The 27,207-nt window shown below is 40.2% G+C and overlaps 1 protein-coding gene across 1 annotated transcript in view; it reads right to left on the minus strand.

Annotated features, from left to right (window-relative positions):
• Window positions 1-1,273: 1,273 nt before the first annotated feature.
• LOC121862073 (myotubularin-related protein 2-like) overlaps window positions 1,274-27,207 on the minus strand; it is a 36,235-nt gene continuing 10,301 nt past the window's right edge. The window contains exons 2-10 of the mRNA XM_042360011.1: window positions 26,387-26,539; window positions 23,391-23,540; window positions 21,722-21,888; window positions 21,306-21,436; window positions 17,725-17,900; window positions 17,404-17,511; window positions 15,203-15,387; window positions 3,290-3,491; window positions 1,274-1,722 (exon numbers count right to left, since the gene is read on the minus strand). Coding sequence (XP_042215945.1) covers window positions 1,588-1,722; window positions 3,290-3,491; window positions 15,203-15,387; window positions 17,404-17,511; window positions 17,725-17,900; window positions 21,306-21,436; window positions 21,722-21,888; window positions 23,391-23,540; window positions 26,387-26,539 — 1,407 coding nt within the window. The 3' untranslated portion in view covers window positions 1,274-1,587. The remainder of the gene's footprint in view (window positions 1,723-3,289; window positions 3,492-15,202; window positions 15,388-17,403; window positions 17,512-17,724; window positions 17,901-21,305; window positions 21,437-21,721; window positions 21,889-23,390; window positions 23,541-26,386; window positions 26,540-27,207) is intronic.

The following is a 27,207-nucleotide window of genomic DNA, read 5'->3' on the forward strand; positions in this document are numbered from 1 at the left end:
TGGATGTTCTCTACTCTGTCACTCTCCTGATTTGATGACTTTGTTTTGTTCTCGATGTGAAGAAATTCTGTGAGCAAGAGAATGTTCCATTCAAGATTTTGTTGCTGCTTGACAATGCACCAGGACACTCGCCCCTACTGTTGGATCGTCACCCCAACGTAAAAGTGGTCTTCCTTCCTCCCAACACTACGTCATTAATACAGCCCATGGACCAAGAATTGATCTATAATGTAAAAGCTGCATTCTCTGCAAAGAAGTTTAAGCTCCTGAACGACTATACCAACACCAAGGATGAGTTGCGTAACCTGGATGACACCGATAGCAAGAGCGACGAGGACGAGGAACAACAGTTGGCAGAGCTATTAGTTCTTGTGAAACACTTTCGGAGGAAATTTAACGTCAAGAAAGCTGTGGACTTCTTGGTGGAGGCATGGGATCAGCTGTCTTTAGCAACGGTTCGTCATGCATGGAGACATGTGTTGCAAGGTATCCCAGGTGGGAGGCAGAGTCAATCTGTGACTGGTGAGGTTCAGACTGTTGGAGTAGCAGTGGACCTTGCCAGAGAAGTTGCGCAGAGTGTTACAGCTGCAGGCTTCTCGGAGACCACCAACGACGACATTATGGAGGTGATAAGGGATCCTGATGTGACTGCCGACGAGATGTTAGATGACGATCACGTCAGTGAAGAGACAGGCGGTGCGTCATCCAGAGAAGAACACAAATTATCGCATGGTAATGTAAGGGATGCCATCGAGTGTGTAGAGAAACTGAAGCTCCTCCTTTCCGACGACCCTGACGATAACCGGTATGAAGTCTTCACTACCCAGCTGTTGCAGACTATGGAGCCCTACATCAAGGTGTATCACGACAACATCAACACTAGCCGTCAACAAAGCATTACCGAGTTCTTCGCCGCAACCCACCACAGCCAGCCCAAGCCAGTGATAGTGACAGAGGCAGAGACAGTGATGGTGACTTTGAGGGATTTGTCAGGGAGGCACTAGTAAGTGTGGAGGACAGTGATGGTGACTCACCTGAGGGCCAGTAGCCTGCCCTTTGCCTCGGAACCAGCCTCCATTCCCGTAAACCGACCCATCTCTTCTACTAACATAAGTGTTAAACCTAAACTTGATTTTTCCTAACATAACCTAACCTTACGTAACTGTTAAACCTTGATTTATTAAAACCTAACCTAATCTTACGTAAGTGTTAAACCATGATTTTTCTTTTACCTGGTACAGTATATTATTATCTTATTGATATTTCTCTTCTATATTATGTGTGTGTGCAAACCATCATAAAGTTAAGATGTTATTTTTACTAAAACGTACGTATTGCCGGGAAAAAGTGGAGTTTGGGGGTCGGCCCGGTCTCTATTTCAATTAATCCCATATGTTGTGTTGTTCACTTTAAGCGTTTCCCGCTTTACACAGGCCTCCGTGGGTTCAATTGACCGCGTAAAGCGGGGTTACACTGTATAGCACTTGTGGTTTACAGAGGCATTTCTGCACCTCTTCTCCATATCACTCAATGTCCTCATTCTTAATATTGTCTCAATTCATTATAGTATTACAAAATTTCCATAGATTACACAATTGCTGATGCCACACGTGGCGAGTCGTGGGTCTGTCTCGCTGCTAGTTCCTTCCTCAGTTCCTCGACCCGCTTCTCCAGCTGACCCTTCACGTGAAGTAGTTCCTTAAAGCGAATGTGAACTGGCTCCTGCAAAGTTCATAATAGTTTGTACTAAGTTCTCTAACCTTAAGCTTTTTATAATTTTAATCTTACAGTAAAAAAACTACTTAACTCTTCATCAGCAGCTAAGAGTTCCCTCCTTCCCCCTGTGTGTAAAAATGGGAGGTGAGGAGCATCAAACTTCCACATTCTCTGCCTTATAAGATACTGTACACAATTTTTCTGCCCAAATGTCTCCAAAACTCACCTGCATATTACATGTCCAACCTTATAGGGTGAGGACTCCTATTAAAACCAAGATAATAATATTTAAGAACAGCAGGTCAGGTTATACAGCTGCCTAACAAGAAAACTTCTTTCTTACCTCAAGATTAAGACAATTGGGTGCAGGAGCTGTTGAGGTTAAGAGTAAATGTACAAGTCTGCCATCAACTTGTCCTCAGTTGACTACATACTGTACACCTAATTGTCCTTCCTACTTTAGTAAAGAGTAAACTGGATATAATACAGCGGTCCCTCGATTAACGAACGGTCCAATTAACAAAATTTTGGTTAACGAATTAGCTCCCATAAGTATTTTCAATTCTATTAACGAAAGCCTTACGAGAAACACGCTGTGTTGTGAGCATCCGCTGATTGGCTAGTCCGCCAATACAGTACAGCTCCTCCCCGACTTACGACCTACTCGACTTACGACCACCCGGACATACGACCGCCTCAGTCGTACCAAAATTTTGTCAAATTACATATTTTCGAGTCCCAACGTCAGTGATTGCCCTGTGTACTGACAAAATTTTCGTTTGTAATTCACTTTAAAATGACTGGCAAGCTTAAAAGTGAGAGTTTTGTGGTGTTGAGAAGAAAAAGAGACACCCATTTTTTATTTTCTATGTATTATTTAAGCATTTTCGACTTACGTACGACCATTTCGACTTACGACCTGGATTTGGGTCCCTAACCCCATCGTAAGTCGGGGAGGAGCTGTAATTGGTTCTATGTTTACATTCGTTTCCAGTGGAAAAAATATCAAGAAGGTTGTGCTCTTGAATATTTTTGCAATTTTTATATTAAGATTATTGGTCATTCTGAAATTTAGCTCACATATTGATAATATACAGTGCGGAAATTATTATGAAATATGAAGAAGGCATTATAACCAATGTACTCTGTTAAGAATATGGCATGTCATCATCGACTGCCTCTACAATCAGCTGTTTGATATGTAAACAAAACTGCCGGGAATTAGACATACACACCTCAAAATAAGTGAAAATACAGTATTGTACTCTATTGTTTTTTATATATTATTATACAGTATACTGTACAGTACAGTACTGTATTTAGTTTATATTTAATGTTTTGTTAATTCTATTACCGGTATACAGTACTTTGTATGTACCTTTTCTGTGAGTTGGAACCAATTACCCAATATCCCATTGAAATAATAGATTCAGTTAACAAAATTTTCAGTTAATGAACGACTCTGTGGAACCAATTGTGTTCATTAATCGAGGGACCACTGTACAGTAATAACAAATACTGTGTATACCATATATGTATAATGTTTGTTATAGGTCATGATAAAGTGTCATACCTGTTGTCTCATAGAAGGATTCCATCTGCAGTAGTACTTATCCCACAGACACAGGTGACGCATAGAGGTACGAGGAAAGAGCACGTGGTGGCGTGTTGCCGAGTTGTATAAAGGGTTCTCAAAATCTGACGGATTACTGAGGATCAACGACCAGAGAGACACGGTTTTTGTCTTCACTTCCTTCTCCATTCTCTCTCGTTCACTGTCAAGAAAAAATAAGAAAAGAAAAAGACATAATAATAATAATAATAATTAACGGTTTATTGAAAAAGTTGGCAGCCCAAATGCTCTAAATATACATTGGACAAAGATGACTTATTACATACAAAGACATGGGGTGGGCGGGTCGCTTAAACAGAAGCTTTCATTACTGAAAGTTTACAGTTGATGGCCAGGGCCTGGACTGGTCATGGAGACACTGGGTAGTGTGGTGTTCACGTGGTGTAGTAACTCGTCCTCGGGTGTTGATATGAAGGACCTCACGTGGTCATGGGGACACTGGGTGGTGTGGGGTGGTCACAGTACCTCACCCTGCTGGTGTTGTGTTATTTCGTAGTCAGGTGTGAGGCCGACCCACTGTTGTTCACAGGGTGGACTGATTAGCACCTCCTGGTCAGAAGATGGTGGTCAGTTCCCAGGGGTGCTTATCCCACTGGTGCATCGCGGCTCTCACTGGTACTGTCTGGTGCTGAATTCACTGGCTTAAACACTATTCATCACTGTTCAACGCTGGTACCACTTTTTTCCGAAACGAAATTGTCACTTTTGATTATGTTGATATCCGGTAGTGAGGATGAGTCAGGGAGAGGGACTTGGGGTAATGGGCCGAACATTGGCCAAGGGGGGCCGCTGCTCAGCAGGAGCAGCGCCCGAATAGGTCTTGACCCTACGGTGGTCAAGGATGTAGTGATTCCAGGGAGATGAATGGTTGTACGGTGACCATCGTGTATCATGGAGGTACTGTATGTACGACTTGCCTCACTACATTGTAGGAAGCTACATATTACTACAGTAGTTGTAAAAAGTACAGGACTATGTAAGCTTAAAGAAAAATATTGTTACACTGCCAAAATGTTACTCAAGTAAAAGTAAAAAAGTATCTCATTCATAAAGTACTCAAGTTATGAAAGTAAAAATTAATTATAAAAGTTAACTAAAGATAAGAATAAAAGTCACAACATTACACAAGTTTATTTGTAAATCTTTCTATTAAGATTAATCAATAACTGATTCTCAAAATTATGGCTGTCCAATCAGGATCTTTTAGGCCTAAATATAAGCCCATCGTGACCTACCCAAAGAGAATACGTTCAGCCGCTCTTCTCCCTACAATCCACCGCAGGGATGGTGAACGGGCTGAAATTATATCCATCCAACACTATGATCACTTTCTTCCTTATCCACACAAGTATTGTCAACGTGGACTTATGGTCCAGACATAATGTTGTCTCTGCTCGCCTTAGGTGAGGATACAGACCTATCTGAGGTGGGGGATGACCTGCACTTCTCTTCCTGTAAACTGTCCCAACACTAACACCCATCAACACTATTGTCTTGACTGTCAGGGACCTCCTACCACAGGGAGAGTCACTCACCACTATATGTCACCACCTACTTATTCATAATAATTTAGATCTAATTATTGTACACTACCCACACTTTGGTGGGTGCTAACTCCCATTGTCATTAAATCATATCAATATTGTCTCCATATCACAAGTCACAGCGTGTCCTGCAAGACACGAGTACCAATGTATTAGTGTCTGACCGCAGGGTCATGTGACTGGGGTTGTCGTCCCCTGGGGGGAGAATGTAGCTGGTTTCAAGGTATATCATTCAGAGAACCCCAGGGCTTTTAAACATGTCAGCAAGCACACACTGCCAGTGTTTTATTGCAGTATTAAGAAAGCATGGATGACCCTAGCACTGTTTGAGGATTGGTTCCTGAGTTGTTTCATTCCACGAGCCAAGGAGTATTGTCTGCGACAAGGGATTGCGTTCAGGATTTTCTTAATTTGGGATAATGCTCCGGGACACCCACCACACCTGGATGACATGCACCCTGATGTTAAGGTAGTCTACCTTCCACCTAACACTACCTCTGTCATCCATCCCATGGATCAAGATGCTATCGCTGCTTTTAAAGCGTATTATTTACGTACGATCTTCGCTCAGGCTGTTGCTGCTACTGAAGGTGAGAAAACACTCAAGAGAGTTTTGGAAGGACTACAACATTTTGCAATGTATAAAAAACATAGCTGCAGCATGGGATGAGGTTACAGGTCAGTGCATGAATGGAATATGGAAGAAAAGATACGTGAACAGTTTCAGAGGATTAGTAACAAGATAGTGGAGTTGGGTAAACAGCTGGAATTAGAAATTGATAATGAAGATGTTGAGCAGTTGGTTGAAAGTGTAGCAGAAGAGCTCAGTAACGAGGATCTTATCAAACTGGAAGCACAGAAAATTGCAGAGGAAGAAGAGAGACAAAATATAGAAGAAGAACCTGCACCCCCCAAAAAGTTTTCAGTGAAACAAATGGCAGAGGCATTTGCTACTATTAATAAGGGGATGCAAATGTTTGATGGAATGGATCAAAATGTTGAGCATTTTGCAAAAGTTGACAGAATGACCCAAGATGCACTTGCTTGCTACAGGGAGATTTACAATGAAAAGAAAAGGCAAACTGTGCAGTCTATATTGGACAAATATTTTAAGAAGTCCCCCATTGCTGTCTCCTCACGCCCCACCAGTGCTGCCTCTTCACTCCCTCAAGATGATCCAATCCCTTCAACCAGCAAGTTTCCACAGTCCATAAACCTGTCTAAAGAAAGCGACATTGATGACCCACCCAGCCTTGTCTCCTCCTCTGCATCATCCAGTTAATGTTGTCTCCAGGTTTAATTAAAAATTATGGGGCCCTGTGTGCATTCAGCTGACTACATTAAAGGTAAGTGCACAGTCACACTGTATCTAATCTTCATTATTGATTACTTTTACTGTACTGTATTTCATTTTCGATTTTCTAAATTATTTTTTGCTTTTTCGACTTACAACCTGGTCGTCGGGACGGAACCCCGTCGTAAGTCAAGGAGAGACTTACATATTCAGTAATAAACAACAATGAATCTTATGTACATATTCTTAAAAAGATAAATGACGCGGTATCCTTAAATGCGCACGCGTACGTTGGCGTTCCCAATCCATCTCTTTTTTTTTCTTTGCCATTAGTGGTTAGCTACCTCTATTGTTCCATTTATTAACATTAAATAACGTTACTTAAAACATATATACAGTAATGCCCCGATTTACGCGGTTCCTGTTTACGCGTTTCCACATTTATGCAGTTCCCCGCCAGAACCGGAATTCCCACTTCACGCGGTGCATCTACTCATATACGCGGGAAGCGGCGCAGGCAGGGTGTGCACAAGGTCGCCCAGTCATCAAAACATTACAGAGTTCTTCTCCCGCCACCCACCACAGCCGACCCAAGTCAGTGATAGTGAGGATATGGACTTATATGGACTTTCGAGGGGTTTGACAAAGAGGCTCTGCAAGCCTCTCTGGTGGATAGTGATACAATTGATACAGGTGAGGGCCAATAATCTGCCCTCTGCCTTGGAACCAACCCCCCATCCCCGTGTGCCCAGCCATCTTTTCTACTCATGTAATTGTTAAAAAACCTTATATTATTGATATATCACTTAATTATTAATTGTGTGTGCATACCATCATAAAATTAAGATGTTATTTTTACTAAAACATACGTATTGTGTCGGGAAAAGTGGAGTTTGGGGGTCGGCCCAGTCTCTATTTCAATTAATCCCATATGTTCTGTTGTTCACTTTAAGCGTTTCCCGTGGGCCTCCGCGGGCTCAATTGAAAGTGTAAATCGGGGTACAGTGAGTTCTGCTATAACGCGTGTTTTGATAACGCGAATTTGCTCTAACGCGATTTATGAATTCGGAACAATATTTGTATAACGCGAACGCTTGTTTGCTATAACGCGATTTTTGCTTACTATTTCTCCAATTTTGTGGTATTAACTGTGAATATGGTAAAGAAGAATATCTCCAAAAAGTGTTCTGATGATAGAATTCCCGGTGATTATCGTAAAAGAAAGGATATAACACTTGAAGAGAAGCTCGATGTTATCAACCTCAAAATCACCCTTCTCCCCCATCAAGTTACATTCATATTTTTTCAAGGTAAAGTGTTAAATTTACTGTATGATTTCATTATTAGATATGAATGTAACATTTATTTAGACTGTGCTATCCTTTGTGTTAGGCTAACTACTAAATTTTTTCGATTTTGAGTAATCTGCACCTAACCCTATTTTCTCCATAAGCCCTGTTATTTCTATTACGCGATTTTCTATAACACGATATTTTACAAGAACACAATTATCGCGTTATAGCAGAACTACCTGTATTACTGTATTCATTTTTTTACATTCATTTTACTACAGCTACAACCAGGGTCATATTTTCTTAATTTTCTCGTGTAGAACTATCATCCCAGACTCCCGGCTGTAAACACAAACAAAAACAATGGCGTTCCATCTCCTCTTGTGTGACCATATTATTATTCACTTATATTGTATAAGGTGCATTCAGAAATATTATTCAAAGAAAATAGTTCACAATTTTCATTAATTGTATTGTTTTGGGGGAAAAGAGGGTAAAAAGCCACACAAAAGATATGAAAAGGTCACACTGGGGAACACATCTCATTATTATTGCTTTATTTTAATGGTAATCAATGATACGATGATTCACCTTACACTGTAATGTTGGAGGACACATTACCGTTGTTATTCGAGGCTTTACTGTATGCCTGGGTGTATACTGATGCCTGGGTGTATACTGATGCCTGGGTTTATACTGATGCCTGGGTGTATACTGATGCCTGGGTGTATACTGATGCCTGGGTGTATACAGATCAAAAGCCGTTTTATCGTGAGGTTCACTCTGAAATAATACTACCACACAGGTGGGTGTCTGATGTTTTGCCAACTGGACATTGCCGGTGTCTGGCGAGGGTTGGTGGGCCTTAATATGAGACATTTGGTAGCTATTTCATTGACAATATTGAATTACTTTGTTACAATATGACTGGAGGGTGTCAGTATATCTAGATAAGTTAAACTGTGTGTTATATTAAATGTTCCTCACACCGTGGACTACAGTAACCGTGAAAGCGGATGAGTTGCCATATAGGAATGCATTATATGTTTGGCAGAATTAGTGGATAGAGTAAAGGTATAAGATTATTTTGAAAGCCAATTTTGAATTAGTATTTGTATTGCTACTTCACTTTGAGCTAATGCCACATAATGTCATTCTTTATTCGTATTGGAAAATATACCATGCTGTTCCCAAACATCTGAATAGCTCCACAGTATCGCATGCCGTCATAATGAATCCCAGCCCAGGGACTAATAGGGGGAGAAGGGTGTCCGTTTTAGCCGATTGTCCGAATTAACCGATTTAGGGGCTAATATCGCATTATACAGTCATGCGCCGGTTAATGTCCTAGATACGTGCTTGTACAACCGCTCTCATTCAGACCCACTAAAGATATAATGTTATGGTAATTATCAGAAACACACATAGGCATGACTAGGTTTATTACAAAGTGATGAAAAGGATACTGTACAGTGGGTAGTCCACAAAACATGTAGCTATGTGTATATTTATTTGAGTGCCCCGTCATAGGAGTCCGTTTTCTCTTGCTTCAGGATGCCTGAGTCCTCCGTTTTCTCTTAATCTTAGAGTGCAGTGCACCAGAGACTTCGTTATTCCTGAGTAATAACACAGAATTTGAAATTGCAACCCCAGTTGCAACTGGGACAATCCCATAACCAGAAATTTGATACAGACAGTCCCTCGCTTAGTTCAGATTTCGTCCGATTTATCCGAAATCTGGATTAAAGGGGTCCGAATTAACGAGGGTCGACTGTACAGTCATTTCTGCCACAACGTGCATGTTGTCAAGGGGAATTGGTTGTAACGTGATTGATGAATAGAGGAACACTGTTTGTAGGACTCAACTGTTGCTTACAGATGTTTGCTATAACACGATTACATCCTCAATGTTTTGATTCCATCCTCAACGATTTAAGTGTGGCGAGGGGTTATGCAATGTTTACAGTTCACATTCGACATCACATGTTCAACTGATTCGTGTGTTTTTTGAGAGGTACTGTACTCTGTAATTTATTTTTTCTGCATATTTAGCTGTTACCCATAAATACTGTATGAAAAGAATAAGTTAAAAGAATGTTCCACAGTGAGGACTAATAACAGTTTACACCAGCGCTCTCTGTTTACATCACGTGATCGGTTGAATCGCACGGTTTCTGTCGATTGCTCTGTGAAGTGTCCTCCGTGATTTTCGCTGTTTTCTCCAATTTTGTTGTGTTAGCCATGAATATGGAAAGACAACGTAAGAAGAATGTTTCCAAGAAGCGTTCTGGTGATCGAATTGCCGGTGGTGAACGTAAAAGAAAGGCTATAATACTTGAAGAGAAGCTCAATGTTATTAAGTGTTTTGAACGCAATGAAAGAACATGTGATAGTGTCCATGCACCTAACCGTATTAACCCTGTTATTTTTATTGCGCGAATTTCTATAGCACAACTATCGCGTTGTAGCAGAAATGAAAGTTCAGCGATATCCCCGTTAGCCGGAACAATTGGTGAAGAGCACTTCCGGGAATGAGAGATTTCCAGCTAATGAGACGACTCTCTCAAAGCCGTAAAAAATCCCCCATCCTCGGAATTTTCCGGGTAACGGAAAGTTTTTCTCGGAATTTCCAGTAAATGTGCCCCTGGAAAATCGTTCCCAAAAGCTGTAATTTTCTGGAAAATTTTGGCTTTGGGAACGATTTACCGAGAAAATTTCAATTCCAGTTATTGGAGAGTTCCGAGTTCGAGGGATTCCGGCTAACGGAGATATTACTGTACTGGGTTTTGTTTACATAAGAACATAAGAAAATAAGGAGTCTGCTATAGGCCAGTTAGCCTGTGCATGGCAGCTCCTGTCGAGAGTTACTACCACTCTCTATCATCCATGAATCTATCTAGCCTCCTTTTAAAACTTTCCATCATTCCAGCACTTACTACAAAGTTGCTAAGCTTGTTCCACTCGTCCACCACCCTATTTGTGAACCAGTTTCTTCCTATCTCCCTCCTAAACCTAAACTTATCTAACTTGAATCCGTTGCTCCGAGTCCTATCCTGCTCGGATATTATAAGAACTTTATCTATATCCCCTTTATTGATTCCTTTCACCCACTTAAATACTTCTATCATATCTCCCCGCACTCTTCGTCTTTCTAGGGAATGCAAGTTTAGTTTCTTTAACCTATCTTGATATGGAAGGTTTGTAAGTCCCGGAATCATTTTCGTCATTCTTCGCTGTACCGACTCCAGTGAATTGATATCCATTCTATAATAAGGGCACCAGAACTGAACAGCATTATCGAGGTGCGGCCTGACTAAAGCAAGATATAGTTGCAATAAGACCTCTGCACTTTTATTACTTACACTTCTAGATATAAAACCTAATACTCTGTTTGCCTTATATTGAACATCAACACACTGTTTTCTAGGCTGTAGGTCCGGGCTTACAAGTACCCCTAAGTCTCTTTCACAAGTCAACTTCTCTAAGTTGATGTTGTTAAGGCTGTATACAGCCTAAACTGTATACAGTCGTAGATTAATTTGTTTTTCTCTAAATGCGATCGGATGCTATTTGCTACAATTGATTCAAGAAATTTCCCCACTACTGATGTCAAACTAATCGGCCGGTAATTTGACGTTGATGCTCTGTCTCCTTTTTGAATATGGGTACTACGTTTGTCTGATTCCACAAGTCTGGCACAACTCCTGTGTCTAATTATTTTGTAAATAAATTTACGAGGGGTCTGCTAATCTGTTCCTTACACTCTTTCAAAACTCGAGGGAAAATTTCATCCAGCCCTGGGGATTTTGTCTTCTTTAATTTATTTATCTTCTTAAGAATACCCTCTTTTCTTAGTGATATTCTTTAATTTCTATTCTTCATTTCCCATAAATATCAGTTCCACCTCTGGCATTTCCTCGTGAATTTTTTCTGTGAAAACTGACAAAAAGTAGCTGTTCAATGCTTTACTTATTTTCTCACTATCATCGATCACTTCTCCTCTCTCTCTGACTTTAAAGGCCCCACTTTGTCCTTGACCTTTGTCCTATATACAGTGGGGTATGCTATAACGAATCTAATTGGCTCTAGAACCTTGTTTGTTATAGCATTCGTTCGTTATAGGATTAATCCGTTCCAGGCCCCCAAATACAACCACTTAACACTCAAAAATATAATATAAAATTGTAAAAATTGTAAAAAAGTGCATAAATATGCATCTAAACCCCTGAAATAAAGAATATCATTAATATTTGTAATAAAAAAACAATAAATTAAAAAAAAAAAAAAAAAATTAAATAATGTTCGTTGTAGGAGTTTCGTTCGTTATAGCATTCTCAATTTTATAGGTAAAACCGTTCGTTATAGGAATATTCGTAGTAGGATCCGTTCGTTATAGCATACCCCCACTGTACCTGGAAAAATCCCTTGGGATTCGCCGTGGATTCTCTTGCTATCCTGATTCCGTAGTCCCTCTTTGCCTTCCTTACATTTTTCTTAACGTTCCTAGATAGTTCATTATACCTATTTCTGAGCTGCTCCTCCCCTCCCTTTAATTTCTTATAAATTCCTTTCTTTATTCCTATGTCATGTTTATGTTTTCTGGTCATCCACCTTGGCTCATTCTTATTTGACCTAATTTTTCTGTATGGTATATTTTGTTCATGTGCTTTACGTAGTATACGAGTGAATATATTATGGTCATGATCAATTGTTGTGTCGCCTGTGACCTCACCCCTTCCTACTGGGAACTGACCTGACTGTTCCCAGGCGACCTCACCTAGGTACCTTCTTAACCCCTCATAATCCGCCGATCGAAAGTGTGGGACTCTAACCATATTATCATTGTTTTTCGTGTCCAAATTTAGGGTGAACCTGATTTCTCTGTGATCACTGTTCCCTAGTTCTTCCCCTATTGTGATATCTCTCATATTTTCTTTATTTGTTAAAACTAGGTCTAATATATTGCCACCTCTAGTAGCTTCTGTAATTAGTTGTTTTAAAAAATAGTCCTGTACTGCGTCTAGGAAGTCTTCAGATTCATAGTCACCTACAATGTTTTCCCAATCAATATTTCTGAAGTTGAAATCCCCCATAATGCACAGGTTGTTGTATCTTGCTGCCCTACTCATTTCCTGCCATATGGGCTGAGCTGCTTCTTTGCCAAGACTTGGGGGGCCTGTAAATCACTCCCATAATTAGTTTTTCTCTTCCTTCCGCAATTTCTACCCATACAGACTCGGTTCCTATTTCACCCTTTATTGAATTATTACTACAGCATTTTAACGTATCCCTGACGAAGAGTGCGACCCCTCCCCCCCACCCCACCTTCCCTGTCCTTGTGAAAGAGGTAGTACCCTTCTATGTGGTACTCTGATAAAAAGTTCTTGCTCGCCAGATTCATCCAAGTTTCAGTGATTGCTATGACGTCTACATTCTCGGTACATACAACCGCTCTCAGCAAGTCTATTTTATTTCTAACGCTCCTACTGTTTGTACAGTATACATTTAAACCTACCCTTCCCTGGTTCTGTTTTACCCCTTGTCCTGAGTAACCAATTTTCCTTCCTAGGGCCTGCTTGTATTTTGACTCCCACTTTCCCTGGCCCGTCTCTACTGGAGTAAAAATTTCAAGCTCCAGGGATGCGGACAACGTCTTTACCCCGCGCGAAACAAGTGTACTCCGTCACTGGTAGTTGTTGCCATAGAATGGTTGCCAGTTATCAATGAACACCCAACCATTGCTCGCACAATGTTTTTCTAGTCGGCAATTTATAGCAATTGTCCTGGACAGCCATTCATCACCAACTCCTCTTCTAGGCAAGACACCACATACTATCGGGATCCCTCCCCTATCTCTAATCTTCCCCAGCGCCTCCCTATACCTCTTGAAAAGTTCCTCACTCCTAACCTTTCCTGTGTCGTTACCTCCCACACTAAGACACACTACTGGCTTGTTACCCTCCCCTGACAAAACCCTGTCTATCCTCTCAGCTACATGCCCTATCCCAGCCCCAGGAAAACACCCTAGTCCTACGTTTCCTATCTCTTGCACAAAATGTCCTATCTAAGAACCTCACCTGGCTGTCCCCAACTACCACGACCTTACCACTGGGCAGGGTCTGTACAACTGCCCTTTCTTCTCCTGGCACCACACCGCCCTGCCTCCTCTCCTCCTCGCCAGCTTCCTTCAACACTTGGTAAGGGTTACTACACTCCACACCCTGGTCAGCTTTCCTGAGTCTGACCCTAGTCCCCTTGGAGACAACCACTCTCCAAGCCTGCTACTCCTTCGCTGGTGTCCTGCTTGGCAGGACACCTACCTGAAGGAGTTCCGTCCTGAGGGCTTCGTTCTCCCCCTTAACACGTCTATCTCTCTCCTCAACTGCTCCAGCTGACTTAACAGAGTGGCCAGGGGGTGGTCTTTCCTCACACACCGTCCCTCTTCCCCCACAACATAACGATCCACGGCGGCCATTTCCTATTGTCACTAACGCGAGCACTTAGGGGCACGTCCTTCTTCAAGCTGGGTCAGGTCGGTACTGGACCAGAGTACCGATCACTTGTTTTGAGCACATGTGGCCGAACCCACACACACGCAGGGCTACCAATGCCAGGAATACCTCGGGGGCCTTTTTCAAACACCTCTTTAGTATTGTTAGTTTGTTTTGCACAGGAATTGTAACAGTATTTTTTTTTACCAAGTGTACATGACAACATCAACAAAGACTCAGCAGTTAAGTGTAAAGAGTTACTAGATTGTATTAAGCACAACATACTGTTCTGTTCGTAGTGTTAATAAATGATAGAAGGACAATGAAAAGAAATTATTGGCAAACCTGTTATAATGAGAAGGTACTGTTGATATAATACACACCTGTTGTACAAGAAGGTACTGTTGATATATACACACCTGTTGTACAAGAAGGTACTGTTGATATAATACACACCTGTTGTACAAGAAGGTACTGTTGATATAATACACACCTGTTGTACAAGAAGGTACTGTTGATATAATACACACCTGTTGTACAAGAAGGTACTGTTGATATAATACACACCTGTTGTACAAGAAGGTACTGTTGATATAATACACACCTGTTGTACAAGAAGGTACTGTTGATATATACACACCTGTTGTACAAGAAGGTACTGTTGATATAATACACACCTGTTGTACAAGAAGGTACTGTTGATATAATACACACCTGTTGTACAAGAAGGTACTGTTGATATAATACACACCTGTTGTACAAGAAGGTACTGTTGATATAATACACACCTGTTGTACAAGAAGGTACTGTTGATATAATACACACCTGTTGTACAAGAAGGTACTGTTGATATAATACACACCTGTTGTACAAGAAGGTACTGTTGATATAATACACACCTGTTGTACAAGAAGGTACTGTTGATATAATACACACCTGTTGTACAAGAAGGTACTGTTGATATAATACACACCTGTTGTACAAGAAGGTACTGTTGATATAATACACACCTGTTGTACAAGAAGGTACTGTTGATATAATACACACCTGTTGTACAAGAAGGTACTGTTGATATAATACACACCTGTTGTACAAGAAGGTACTGTTGATATAATACACACCTGTTGTACAAGAAGGTACTGTTGATATAATACACACCTGTTGTACAAGAAGGTACTGTTGATATAATACACACCTGTTGTACAAGAAGGTACTGTTGATATAATACACACCTGTTGTACAAGAAGGTACCAAAGAGGCAGGAGTACAGGTGGTCTAGGAGAGTGATGAGTAAGTCTTCAGTAAACTGGAATGCATGTGGAAACTGTCTCATGATCTGCCATATACAGTCGATGAACTGCAGAAAAACTGGGGAGCGGTCTGCATCCTGGTGACGGTCATCTCCGTGTCCTATGCGCTGTACGTGTGAAAAATGAACACTTAACACATGTTCCAATATCACCTGATGTGCTCTCTGCCTCATATTTCAATACCTGGCCAATTGTCCCCCACAGCAATTAATGTAAACAGGGCCCAGCCGGCAACATTCGCCACATATATTTTGATACAGACTCCTCATTACCCGAGGCTATTAGGGAGCAGGACCGTGTATACTGTTGTACCGGGAATAAATAAATATTATACTAGTAATGTAAATAATACAATTATATACAGCATTGGCAATAGTTACCTAATGCAGCTCCCTCAGTCCCTCCTCCTGTGGGCTAACTACGTGGTGCACATAATATTTATTCCATTTGTTTTTGACTAATGATGGTCATATTTTTTTTTTACAAATTCAATTATGAACAAGTGTGTATGAATGTAACAGCATAAAATATATTTAATAAAACATTACATATATCGACTGTACTTGAAATTATGAGTTGAAACATAACAGAAACACAGGTTTGCCTGGTAGGAGGAAAGCTGGGGGGATACAACAATCTAACTTGGTCACCTGCCAAGTACACACACATTTGTTTCCCACATATAATTCTTATTTTATTGCAACATATTTTTTGATGTCTTGGTGTACTCCAAATAATGCAATAAAATAACTACAATAAGATAATAACAATTCAAAAGAACAGTGTGTGTGTGTGTGTGTGTGTGTGTGCGTGTGTGTAAACATTTAAACTAACATTTACCATTACCATATGAAGAATTCAAAAGTGCTCAGTGTATTTTTTCACTGCGGGTGTGATGCGAGTGTCTCCCACATATGAATATTCCTGCATTAGCTCCGTATGAACTGTCTCATTGAACTTCATTCACTTCTAAACCATGCGGGTCCGTACACTCAGGAAGAAGAAAAATAAGGCTCGTGTGAAGTGAGCCTTTCATGGGGGTATGAGAGCTGTGGCTAGTCGGCCCGGTTTCATATATTACTGTAGTATATCATAATTTTTCTCTGCGAATAAGTGGGGTATGCTTTGTGAATATCAAATAGGGGTGTTAAAATAGCGAGGTACTGTACAGTCAGTCTGTATATGGCAACATTTTAAAGGGCATTCAAGAAATATCCAAATGCGTTGAGTCTACAGTACAGGTGAGTTAATTATTTTTTCCAAGAGGATGGATATTATACCTTACCAAGGGAAACTAAGATCAACTCGACAACACCTAAAGAGAAGAAATATGTGTGTAGTCACATAACACTGTAATAGCCCCTGTCTTATAGGCAGAATTTATATAAATGGGTTAATTACATTAGACTTATATACTCTATCACCCTCTGTAACTTTCCACTAGCTATGAGGTGGCATGTTGAGAGCACGTGATAAGGTGTGCCCATGAGAAGTCGTGTCACTTAGTGCTGAGCTAAGGCATTGAGTAGCCTGCTCTCTGGCCGCCTAATGCAGCAGTAGTTTGATATCCTTGACGAGAGGAAGACGTTATTGAGAGCCATCGTGGATGGTTCCGTCTTCCCTCGAGGGAGGACGTATATCACTGTTCTCCCTCGACGGGTATTACAGGCACTCTTACTCAGCCCCTCACACCAACAGGACGTATTTTAGAAGAGCTACTTTAACACAGCCTCCGTTCCCATTTAACACTCAAAGCCACAGTGATTAAGTTACGGTGATACTGTACTCCTTTTTAAAAGTGAATATAGAAACCTTTTATAATAAACACAGAAAAGAAACATATTGGATTTCACTACAGAAGATCCAATAAATTTTGATCTATATTTTAGTATGTCTAAAATATAAGGTAACGTGGTTCACAAGTGATTATTACAAGTGGTGACAACCCAGGAAGGTTGTTACATATATGACAGTTTCACAAGTAACTGTTATATTCACGGTAACAGTCACCTCAACAGATACACAGGTAGAGATATTGTTCTCCCCATTACTGTGTTATACTGTTACTAATAAGAAACCCTTGTAACACACTTAAGTAAGATGTCATACTCTACAGTACTAACCTGAGCAAACTTATGGCCAAAACTCAGCCATTCCTTTTCTATGAGAACTGATATACCGGTGATGGTGCGGTAGTACCCGTCCAGCATGACCATCACCAGGGCTGTCAGCTGATGTGAGAAACACTTAACTTAGTCGTGGCAACTATCATATAGTATAAAAAATGAAGAAATTAGTAATAACTGTGTGCCAAGTTTGTAGTACCGTACCTGTACCACTTGGGTCAAATATTATTATTATTTTCATTTCTATTGATGTGGAAGCCATTTGAAGCAAATTCCTTAGACTTGGACTAACAGACTATCAATTATACGAACACTGACCTGTGCAGTGCGGTCCCAGCCATCAGAACAGTGCACGACCACACTCGTCTTGTGACTCTCCACCTTGTCTGCTATACGTAGTGCCCCACTCAACACACAGCGAATGTGGTCCAACCAGTGAGTGGCTTCCAGGTTGCTGAGCCAGTGAGCATTATCAATGTGGGGGTAACACACTTCTGAGGATAAAATATACTCTACTTACAATATGTTTCCCTTCATCCACACTCTAGGTAATACATCTAGACTTAACATAACCTTCATCCTCAATGTATCGCGGCGGCGGTCGGTCGGTCGACCCCTGAGTGTTAATGGCGAGTGTTTCCTTCCAGGGTTCACTGATGGTTGCTTCTTGCTCAAGAAATCTACACATAGTCTTAAAATCCCATTTATTGCCTCGTAAATACCAAGAGTACATCGCCAGTACAGCTCAGCCTTCCTTACCACTGACCTAACACAAACTCTGTGTGAACAGTTAAGACAACTTGTGTGTGACTCAGACTCAGGGATGTATACATCTACGTGTTCAATACTTTGTTAGAACAACACTGTGAATTACAGGTATTTATGATGGGGTTATATTCCTGAGAAACCCATCAATCTCAGGTAGAAACATCAGGAGAATTATAACATGTACTACACTTATCCTCCAGTATTTGACAACTCCTTATTTGTGAATTCACTGATTCACCAACAAATATTAATGACCCTTTATTAAAGATTGATGATTGAAATTAAGCTATCTGTGAGGTTGTTAGAACTGACCGGCCATTGACAGATGAGCACCGGCCACACGCTCTGTGATTGGTCAGGTCTCTCTTGTGACCGACCATTGACAGATGAGCACCGGCCACACGCTGTGGTTAGTCAGGTATCTCGCGTGTGGCCCATCGTCCTCCCCGTCTCACTCCAGCCGCTAGATAAATGTGGTAAGAGAGGTTCCTGTAGCACCCCAATATTTTGGGTACAAGGTGCTGTACATTACACCACACTGTATCTATGGCATCAGAATTAATATTCCGCACTCCATGGTAGAATTTGGTTCCCTTGGTACTGACTCGGTAACACCCAACAACCTACCCCATTCATGTCAGTCGGGCCACTGTGTGCAAAATGTCTCCACTTTTATATAAATCCATTATCACAGACTTTATTTAATTTACAGTAAAATTCCTCTTATCCATATTACAACTATCTGAATCTTCCAGGTATCTGAACTTTGTCCCCTCTGGTTCTGTTCAGCAAAATTTTTAATTTAGTCAAACAATCTGAAAGCAGCTGAAATCATTGACTCGCGTGTCTGCCACCAGTAGCGTTATAACTGCTTTGTTCAGAAAATTTTTTATGATAAACAATAAAACTGATACATCGCATAACATAAAATACAACAGCACATACTTAATGTAAACACATAGCTCCTGCCACACTCACACAATGCCACAGTTCAGCCAGGCAGTCAACCAGCTGACTGAGATTCGGTTCACTGCCTCCACACACCTATGCTCTTAATTATTTTTATTTTATAGTTTTATATTATATTTTCTTTGTTCCTACGCCACATTACAGTACTTTTGACTCTTTTGCTCTATATTAAAGAAAACGGTTTACAAGGGTAGACTATATTATCCTGAGTGATATACCCGTTTATTTACATTCACAGACTTGAATTATATGAGGAGAAAACAAATATTTTGGTTAAAATTTATGAATTTATATTACAAAACACTCACTAAACACCAACACCACTTGCTACTATAAACATCAACACCATCACCACTTGCTACTATAAACATCAACACCATCATCATCATCATCATCATCATCATCATCATCATCATCATCATCATCATCATCATCATCACCACCATCATCATCATCACCACCATCATCATCATCACCACCATCATCACCATCATCACTGAAAGGATTGTTTATCAGACCACAGCTTACAGCCCAGAGAAATTCAACCCACATACCAGTCAGTAAATGAGCAGGTGTACACCCATAGGTTGACACGCCCTACAGTGACCCAGGGGCCACAAGGTACCTGAGTTAACCCGGTGATATGACCCTGTTACAACCACACCTGGGCAAACACAGCTGCCCAGACCTGACCTAAGAGAGGTCAGTCACATTGACCCAGAGTTCTCATTGCCACAAGATTAGTTGAACCCTACAACATGACCGTGTGACTCAAGAAGCAACCCCTCCAGCCGGTCTAGACACACCCAGTCTAGTGTTAATTGAGAGAGGTCATCTGCTGGCTGGTGACCGCCAATATATAGGCCCTGCAGTTCCCTCCTCGAGAGCATTCACATTAAGGGTCAGTTAGCATTCGGAGCATCATTGTAACAGGGAGGGAGACTTTCCTCCCCAGCACCGTGTCTCCAGCGAACAGTCTCTCCCACAGGAGACGTAGTCCAGCACTCCCTTCAACAGCACCTGCTGGGCCTTCCTCATGGTCACACGTGAGTCATTGTCAGAGCTATCCATAGGGTGAGTTACTTACGGTGGGAAGTGTATTCATTTCATGTTTGTGTCCGAGAGTCTGTGTCTAGTAACGTAAATATAATGTTCTATTAATATGTCTGTGTTATTGAGTGAATAATAAATAGCTGTACTTAGAGTTGGTGTTTAGAAAGATTTCCCCTGAGAACGTATTTACAGTTAAATAACTAACCGGCCACACTACCAAACTTCTTCACTTTACATTCCTACAACTAAATATTCTACCTATAGACACTTCTTCTATACAGTGATCCCTCGGTTAACGAATTACCTTCCATAAGAGTCTTCACTTCGGTTAACGAAAAAATTTCGGTTAACGAATTCCTTAGGAATTTTTCTCAACATGTTTTCGCCTGCTCACCACAGTAAATATCAAGAAGGTTGTACTATACAATAATTTTCCAAGACTTATATTAAAGTTCTTAATCATTTTAACAATTATTTAACATAATTGAAGTACTGTACAGGGAACTAGTTTTTAGCACGCCAAACAGCCACTCAACACACCCAAAATGACGTCAGTTTGTGTCTCTGCTCAGTGGAGGAAGCTTCTTGCTTGAGACTCTCTTGAACATTAACTATTTTTACATTTTTACAGTACAATTATTGGTCATTCTGAAGTTTATTTTACATATTGACAATATATAATGCAGTGCAGTGTTGATTTATAGAAAATAATCTTGAATTACACCAAGTGACCTAAAATTTTATGGGTGAAATGGTGCCATGGGGTGACTTCTCTTCCACCCCAATGCCTTCTCTTCTCCCTTCTCCTCCACCCCCATTCTAATTCCCATCATCATCATCAACCAGAAGCTTTCTACATACACACCTCAAAGTACGTGAACTTTACTGCATTTATTTTTAGTTTGTATGTAATTTTCGGTGAGCTGGAACCAATTACCCAAAATCCCATTGAAACAATGGTTTCGGTTAACGAACGACCTTCTGGAACGAATTCTGTTCGTTAACCGAGGGACCACTGTACGAGTTTTGGCTTGTTATATCATCATCATCATCATCATCATCATCATCATCATCACCATCATCATTATCATCATCATCACCATACTAACCCTGTAGTTTACGAAGTGACTCCCTCATAACGTGGATGTTGTGTATGTCGAGGAACTGCACCTCAGCATTCTGATAGGCATCTTCACTCTCGTAGCCGCCGCCCTTGGCCTTGTTGGCAACGGCATTCACACTGAGGGGAAATAATGACCCGTACAATCCTATAACACAAAACACACACACACAGTCCTTCCAAGGAGCTTCATAAAATGGAGAAAATATAACAAAACCCTATTTCATAGCCAAGGTAATGAAGAAACAAGTAATGTATGGACAGAGTTGAGATTACTGTACAAGGAAGAAAAGTAATAAATGATTCAGAAACCTGTTGAAGTGCCCCAGACAACTGCTGGTGTGAGTAGTGATTTAAAACACACACACACACACACACACACACACACACACACACACACAGTACCTTGGTCGAGCATCCATGATGAAGATCTTGTGGCTCTGAGCATTAGCGTCCATGATGTGTTGTATGTAAGCCTCGTCGTCACGGCTCCTCTTCCCGCTCACACCCACGAGAGGCTGAGCACACCGGGCGATGGTCGCTTGGCTCTCCGGGTGAATCCAACTTAGCACCTGTCACCCAAAATTGAGAATACTAATACCAAGATGGTCTCTTAAAAAATAAATCAATAAAATGTAAAGAACTTAAAAAATAAATTCTTCTCTGATTAATGTGAGGTACAGGTAGTTCTGCTATAACGCGATAATTGTGTTCTTGTAAAATATCGTGTTATAGAAAATCGCGTAATAGAAATAACAGGGCTTATGGAGAAAATAGGGTTAGGTGCAGATTACTCGAAATTGAAAAAATTTAGTTGTTAGCCTAACACAAAGGATAGCACGGTCTAAATAAATGTTACATTCATATCTAATAATGAAATCATACAGTAAATGTAACACTTTACTTGATGGGGGAGAAGGGTGATTTTGAGGTTGATAAAATCGAGCTTCTCTTCAAGTGTTATATCCTTTCTTTTACGATCATCACCAGGAATTTTATCACCGGAACGCTTCTTGTTGATATTCTTCTTTACTATATTCACAAAATTGGAGAAATAGTAAGCAAAAATTGCGTTATAGCAAACAAGCGTTCGCGTTATATAAATATCGTTCCTAATTCATAAATCGCGTTAGAGCAAATTCGCGTTATCAAAACACGCGTTATAGCAGAAATCACTGTATAAGAAACTCTTGAAACATGAGACCATTACAGTAACCTTTTCTGTCTATGTTTATTAATACTGTTCATAGTGTTTCTTATATTGAGAGTCAGGACTTGTGGAGAATCTTTCCTATACATTATGGTAAGTGATCCTCTTAACACATTACTGCCTCAAACAACAGCCAGTTTGGTTATATCACTGAACTGTTCCTACTGACTATATCAATACTTACTGTACTTTAAAACACGGGTAACTTAATATTTCACTGCCAAAACTCAACTGTAGTCCACCAGTCAAAATATTCTGTTATTCCCTTTATTCAGTTACAAGTACACACAGTACCTACTTACATAGTGTACAAAAAAGTAGAAGAAATAACTATCAATAGGTCATTAGTTAGGTGGGGATTTTTTTTAATGTTTCTGAAGCAATTTTATATTTTTGGGATTTGATATTGGGATATTTTTGTCACTGAGGAACCCAGCTCTATTTTCCCATAAGCTTTTCTATTCATGATACAAACATTCACCTAACTAATGCTCAATTTTTTTTAACCTAACCCAAGTGTATCTCAAGGGACACCTGTACAACAACTGTCAAGATGGTTTAGTAACATGAGCCACAAGTTCAGGAATTACGTATATAAATAAAGAGTGAAGGTGGATGTTGGTGCTTCACTTCAGTACAGTATAAGAAGTCAATGTACCTGACACAACACTACTGCCTTGTACTTCTGTGTGTGTGTGTGTGTGTGTGTGTGTGTGTGTGTGTGTGTGTGTGTGTGTGTGTGTGTGTGTGTGTGTGAGCCACTCTGGATCTAGTACACAACATTCCCCACTTGATCATCTACCAAACAATGACTCAGGGTAGACTATTACAGCAGGAACCATCTACTGTAAGTTGTGGTGTTACCGGGATTCTTCCTCTGCTCCTAAAAGCTGCCACATTACGTAGATCGTTGTCGTTTGCCGCCGCTGGCACCGCCCACACTGCCGGGTAAGTCTCGCATAACTCGTACTGTTCGTTTATGCGAGTGATGCGCCAGGACTCGTTGGGTAGACCCTAGTGAGGAAAAGGAGAACAAATTATAAAAACTACAATAACTTTACACACTGTACAGTACATTATAAGACTCAACAACTTATTCTCTTTCTGTTTCTTCCTGGGACAAGTTCTGTATGTGTACTGTACTTATCTAGACCAAAGTCACAGTTAATGGTTTTAGATACATTTGTGGGTTTTAAAGTGACTTTTGTCCAAGATGGCAGAAAACTTCTCACCTTCAAGACTTAATTCAACGACTGTATCACTGTGTTCAGCTTCACTCAGCTTGGTGGGAGCTTAGAGACCAAACATTCTCTGGTGTCACTCTGGCTTACATCAGATGATTCCTGCCATGGCACTATCAGTTTATATGACATGACAACATTACTACTGAACCATAAACAGACAGAGGCTACAATGATAATAATATCACTATACAATAGACTCCCAGTTATCCAGGTACAACTAATAGGCAACAAAATGAAATAAATATAATCAAAATATTCCTCCAAAATCATCTATTATTATAAGTTTAAATACCACGTACCAGCCACGAGGATGAGCTGCCACATTTATTGTTATGATGAACAAGAACATGTTTACACAGCATATTATAAAATACAGTATTTTGTCAATTTTACGAACAACTATAGTTTGAGCCGCCCCTTTCCGTTAAATTGAAACAACGCTAAATTGAACTTTCCGTTATTTTCGCTCGATTTACCGAACCAGTTCAATAAATCGAGCGCGATGCCATTAAATTCCACGCCAAATACCGTAGCTGTTTGGTGCGTGGGGTTTGTTTACATCCGCTCAGTCTGTGTCCTGCCCCCACCGTGTGTGTTGTTCACTGCTACCTCTCAGTCTACCTCTCAGTCAACTATGCTGAGACATCATGCTGAAAGTCTCTCAGACGTCTCAGAAAGGAAGTGGTGTGGTGGAGAAAGACAAAGAGTGCAGCTATCAATTGGAAAAAAGTTTCTAAATCATAAAAATTTAAAACAAACACCGAACCCCCTAGTTTAAGGTAAGCCACGAATATTGTTTCTACGTACACATCGTGTGTCTGAGGTGTCTCCGTAGGTGTGAGCGTATTAACGGAATTAATCTTGATTTACCGAACTAGTTCAGTAAATCGAGCGAAAAATAACGTCAAAATTCCTTCTGCTAAATCGAGAGTTCGTTATATCGGATTCCGTTAACTCAAGAGTATACTGTACGGTAACACATGTTTTATGTACAAAAATAACTGCTTCCACACTCAAACCATCCTCTGGGTGACACGACCCACTTCGGCCAAGCAGTCAACCGGCTGACTCACAAACGTGTGGCTGCCACGCTGAGCTGTGTGTATGCCATGACGTCACATCTGGAGGGACCGCCTTCCCACACATATACACACACCCACACTCTTCATTTTTCTTATTTTATTGTTTATCTAGAGTGAAATAAGTGTTAAAAAGTCTGTTTTTCTGAGATGAATTTGAAAGGTCAGCCTGTAGCACTGTGCATAGAAGGATTTATTGGGGGAGCCTTAGAGTGAAATTCACCTAACTGTAAAAACTCTTTATCCAGCACCTCTCAATCCCCATAGGTGCTGGATAACTGGGAGTCTACTACAATACAGGGTGATTCAGCAGAGTACATTAAATTGGAGGATGCAATCCCTGGATAACTCTAAACCACAATGTCTCTATGGTAAAATGTCAGATTCTGCATAGTTTCCATATTACAATACATTTATTATTTTAATATTATTATTATCATTATTAATTTATTATTTTGTATTATACATTTTATTTACTATGAATTATTATTATTATTATTATTATTATTACATTTTCACCCCCAAGGCCCCAATGTGGGTCAGTGACCTGTGCCTGGGTGGGCTGATACCCACATTAAAAAAAAAAAAAAATCAGGTGAATACCTGTTGATATGTGAGACCTCCAAGAACACTGTGGGGGACCTCACACATCAACAAGTGAGGACAATGTTGATGAAGTGATGCAAACATTCCTGTGATTACCACCAAACTCTGTGAGGAAGTGTGTATGTAACAGCATCATTTGTATTATACAGGCACTCCTCGACCACCCGGACATACGACCTCCCCAGTTGTACCAAAATTTTGTCAAATTATGTATTTTCGAGTCCAAACGTAAGTGATTGCGATATGTACTGACAAAATTTTCGTTTGTAATTCACTTTAAAATGGCTGGCAAGCTTAAAAGTGAGTGTTTTGTGGTGCTGAGAAGAAAAAGAGACACCCATTTTAGATTTTCTATGTATTAAATTCGCATTTTCGACTTACGACCTGGATTTGGGTCCCTAACCCCGTCGTAAGTCGGGGACTGCCTGTACAAATATTCACCCAAATGTATAATTCCCAATTATTCACTAAGTTATTCAACAATGAATCAGAAGTTATTCACGAAATTATTCAACCATGACTCAGTGGTTGTTCATGTCATACATGCCGAGGTCATCAGAGGTTGAGCGAGTCAAGCAAATACCTCGCCCGCTTCTCCTTGCATCTCACACTCTGAGCAGGAGAGGGCGGGCAGACTCATATCACTTATTACCCAGTGAACACCTCACTTAAGTGTTCTCCTATAAGTGCAATAAGACACTTTCCTTAGCAGAGCAACTGAACTCAGTACCTGTGAAACTATATTTTTCTACAATAAAGAAAAACCAGCAAGGTGTTTACTTCAGCCCTGCCACTTATTAGTTCCAGAACTAATATACTGTATATATTTGTGTGTGATATATATCTATAAAATAGGACCAACACATATTTTAGAGATGGACAACCTGTAGTACTTATATATAAGACTGGTGCTAACACAGTGCTGTATTACCTGTCTCTTGAGTTCAGCAATTGGTTCATACACACTCCAACCATTCTCAGGGTATTGTTCACAGTATTCAAAGGCAAAGAAGGGCAGCTTATGAGAGGCGGGAAATGCGTACTGCATCAACTTCTCGGTCACCATGCGTCGAGAGTGGTTCTCCTGGGAATAAATAAAGATAATCATTTGATATTAAGAGAAAAAACACACTAACTTAACACACATAAGAATATCAGTGATTAAATTATAAATACAAAGAAGTCAATTTAAGGAAAACAATTTTAATAGTAAACTTCAATATATTTCAGCCCTTCTCCAAGCTTGTTACAGTATTGCTCTTGATAACACTGCTCAATTATCTTCTAAGAGTCCATATATACAGAGTTGTAAAAAGTACTGTACTGGACTTTGTTACTTAAGTAAAAGTATTTTTACATTGGCAAAATGTTACTCAAATAGAAGTAAAAAAGTATCTCATTCATAAAGTCCTCAAGATATGAAAGTATAAAGTAACAACCAAATTATTGTCTCAAATATTAAAATAAATCCAGAGTAAATTATAAAAAGTTAACTAAAGATAAGAATAAAAGTCACAACATTACACAAGTTTATTTGTAAATCTTTCTATTAAGATTAATCAATAACTGATTCTCAAAATTATGGCTGTCCAATCAGGATCTTTTAGGCCTAAATATAAGCCCATAGTGACCTACCCAAAGAGAATACGTTCAGCCGCTCTTCTCCCTACAATCCACCGCAGGGATGGTGAACGGGCTGAAATTATATCCATCCAACACTATGATCACTTTCTTCCTTATCCACACAAGTAT

Source organism: Homarus americanus, unplaced genomic scaffold (genome assembly GCF_018991925.1).
Source record: "Homarus americanus isolate GMGI-L3 unplaced genomic scaffold, GMGI_Hamer_2.0 scaffold25013, whole genome shotgun sequence".
Classification (NCBI taxonomy): domain Eukaryota; kingdom Metazoa; phylum Arthropoda; class Malacostraca; order Decapoda; family Nephropidae; genus Homarus; species Homarus americanus.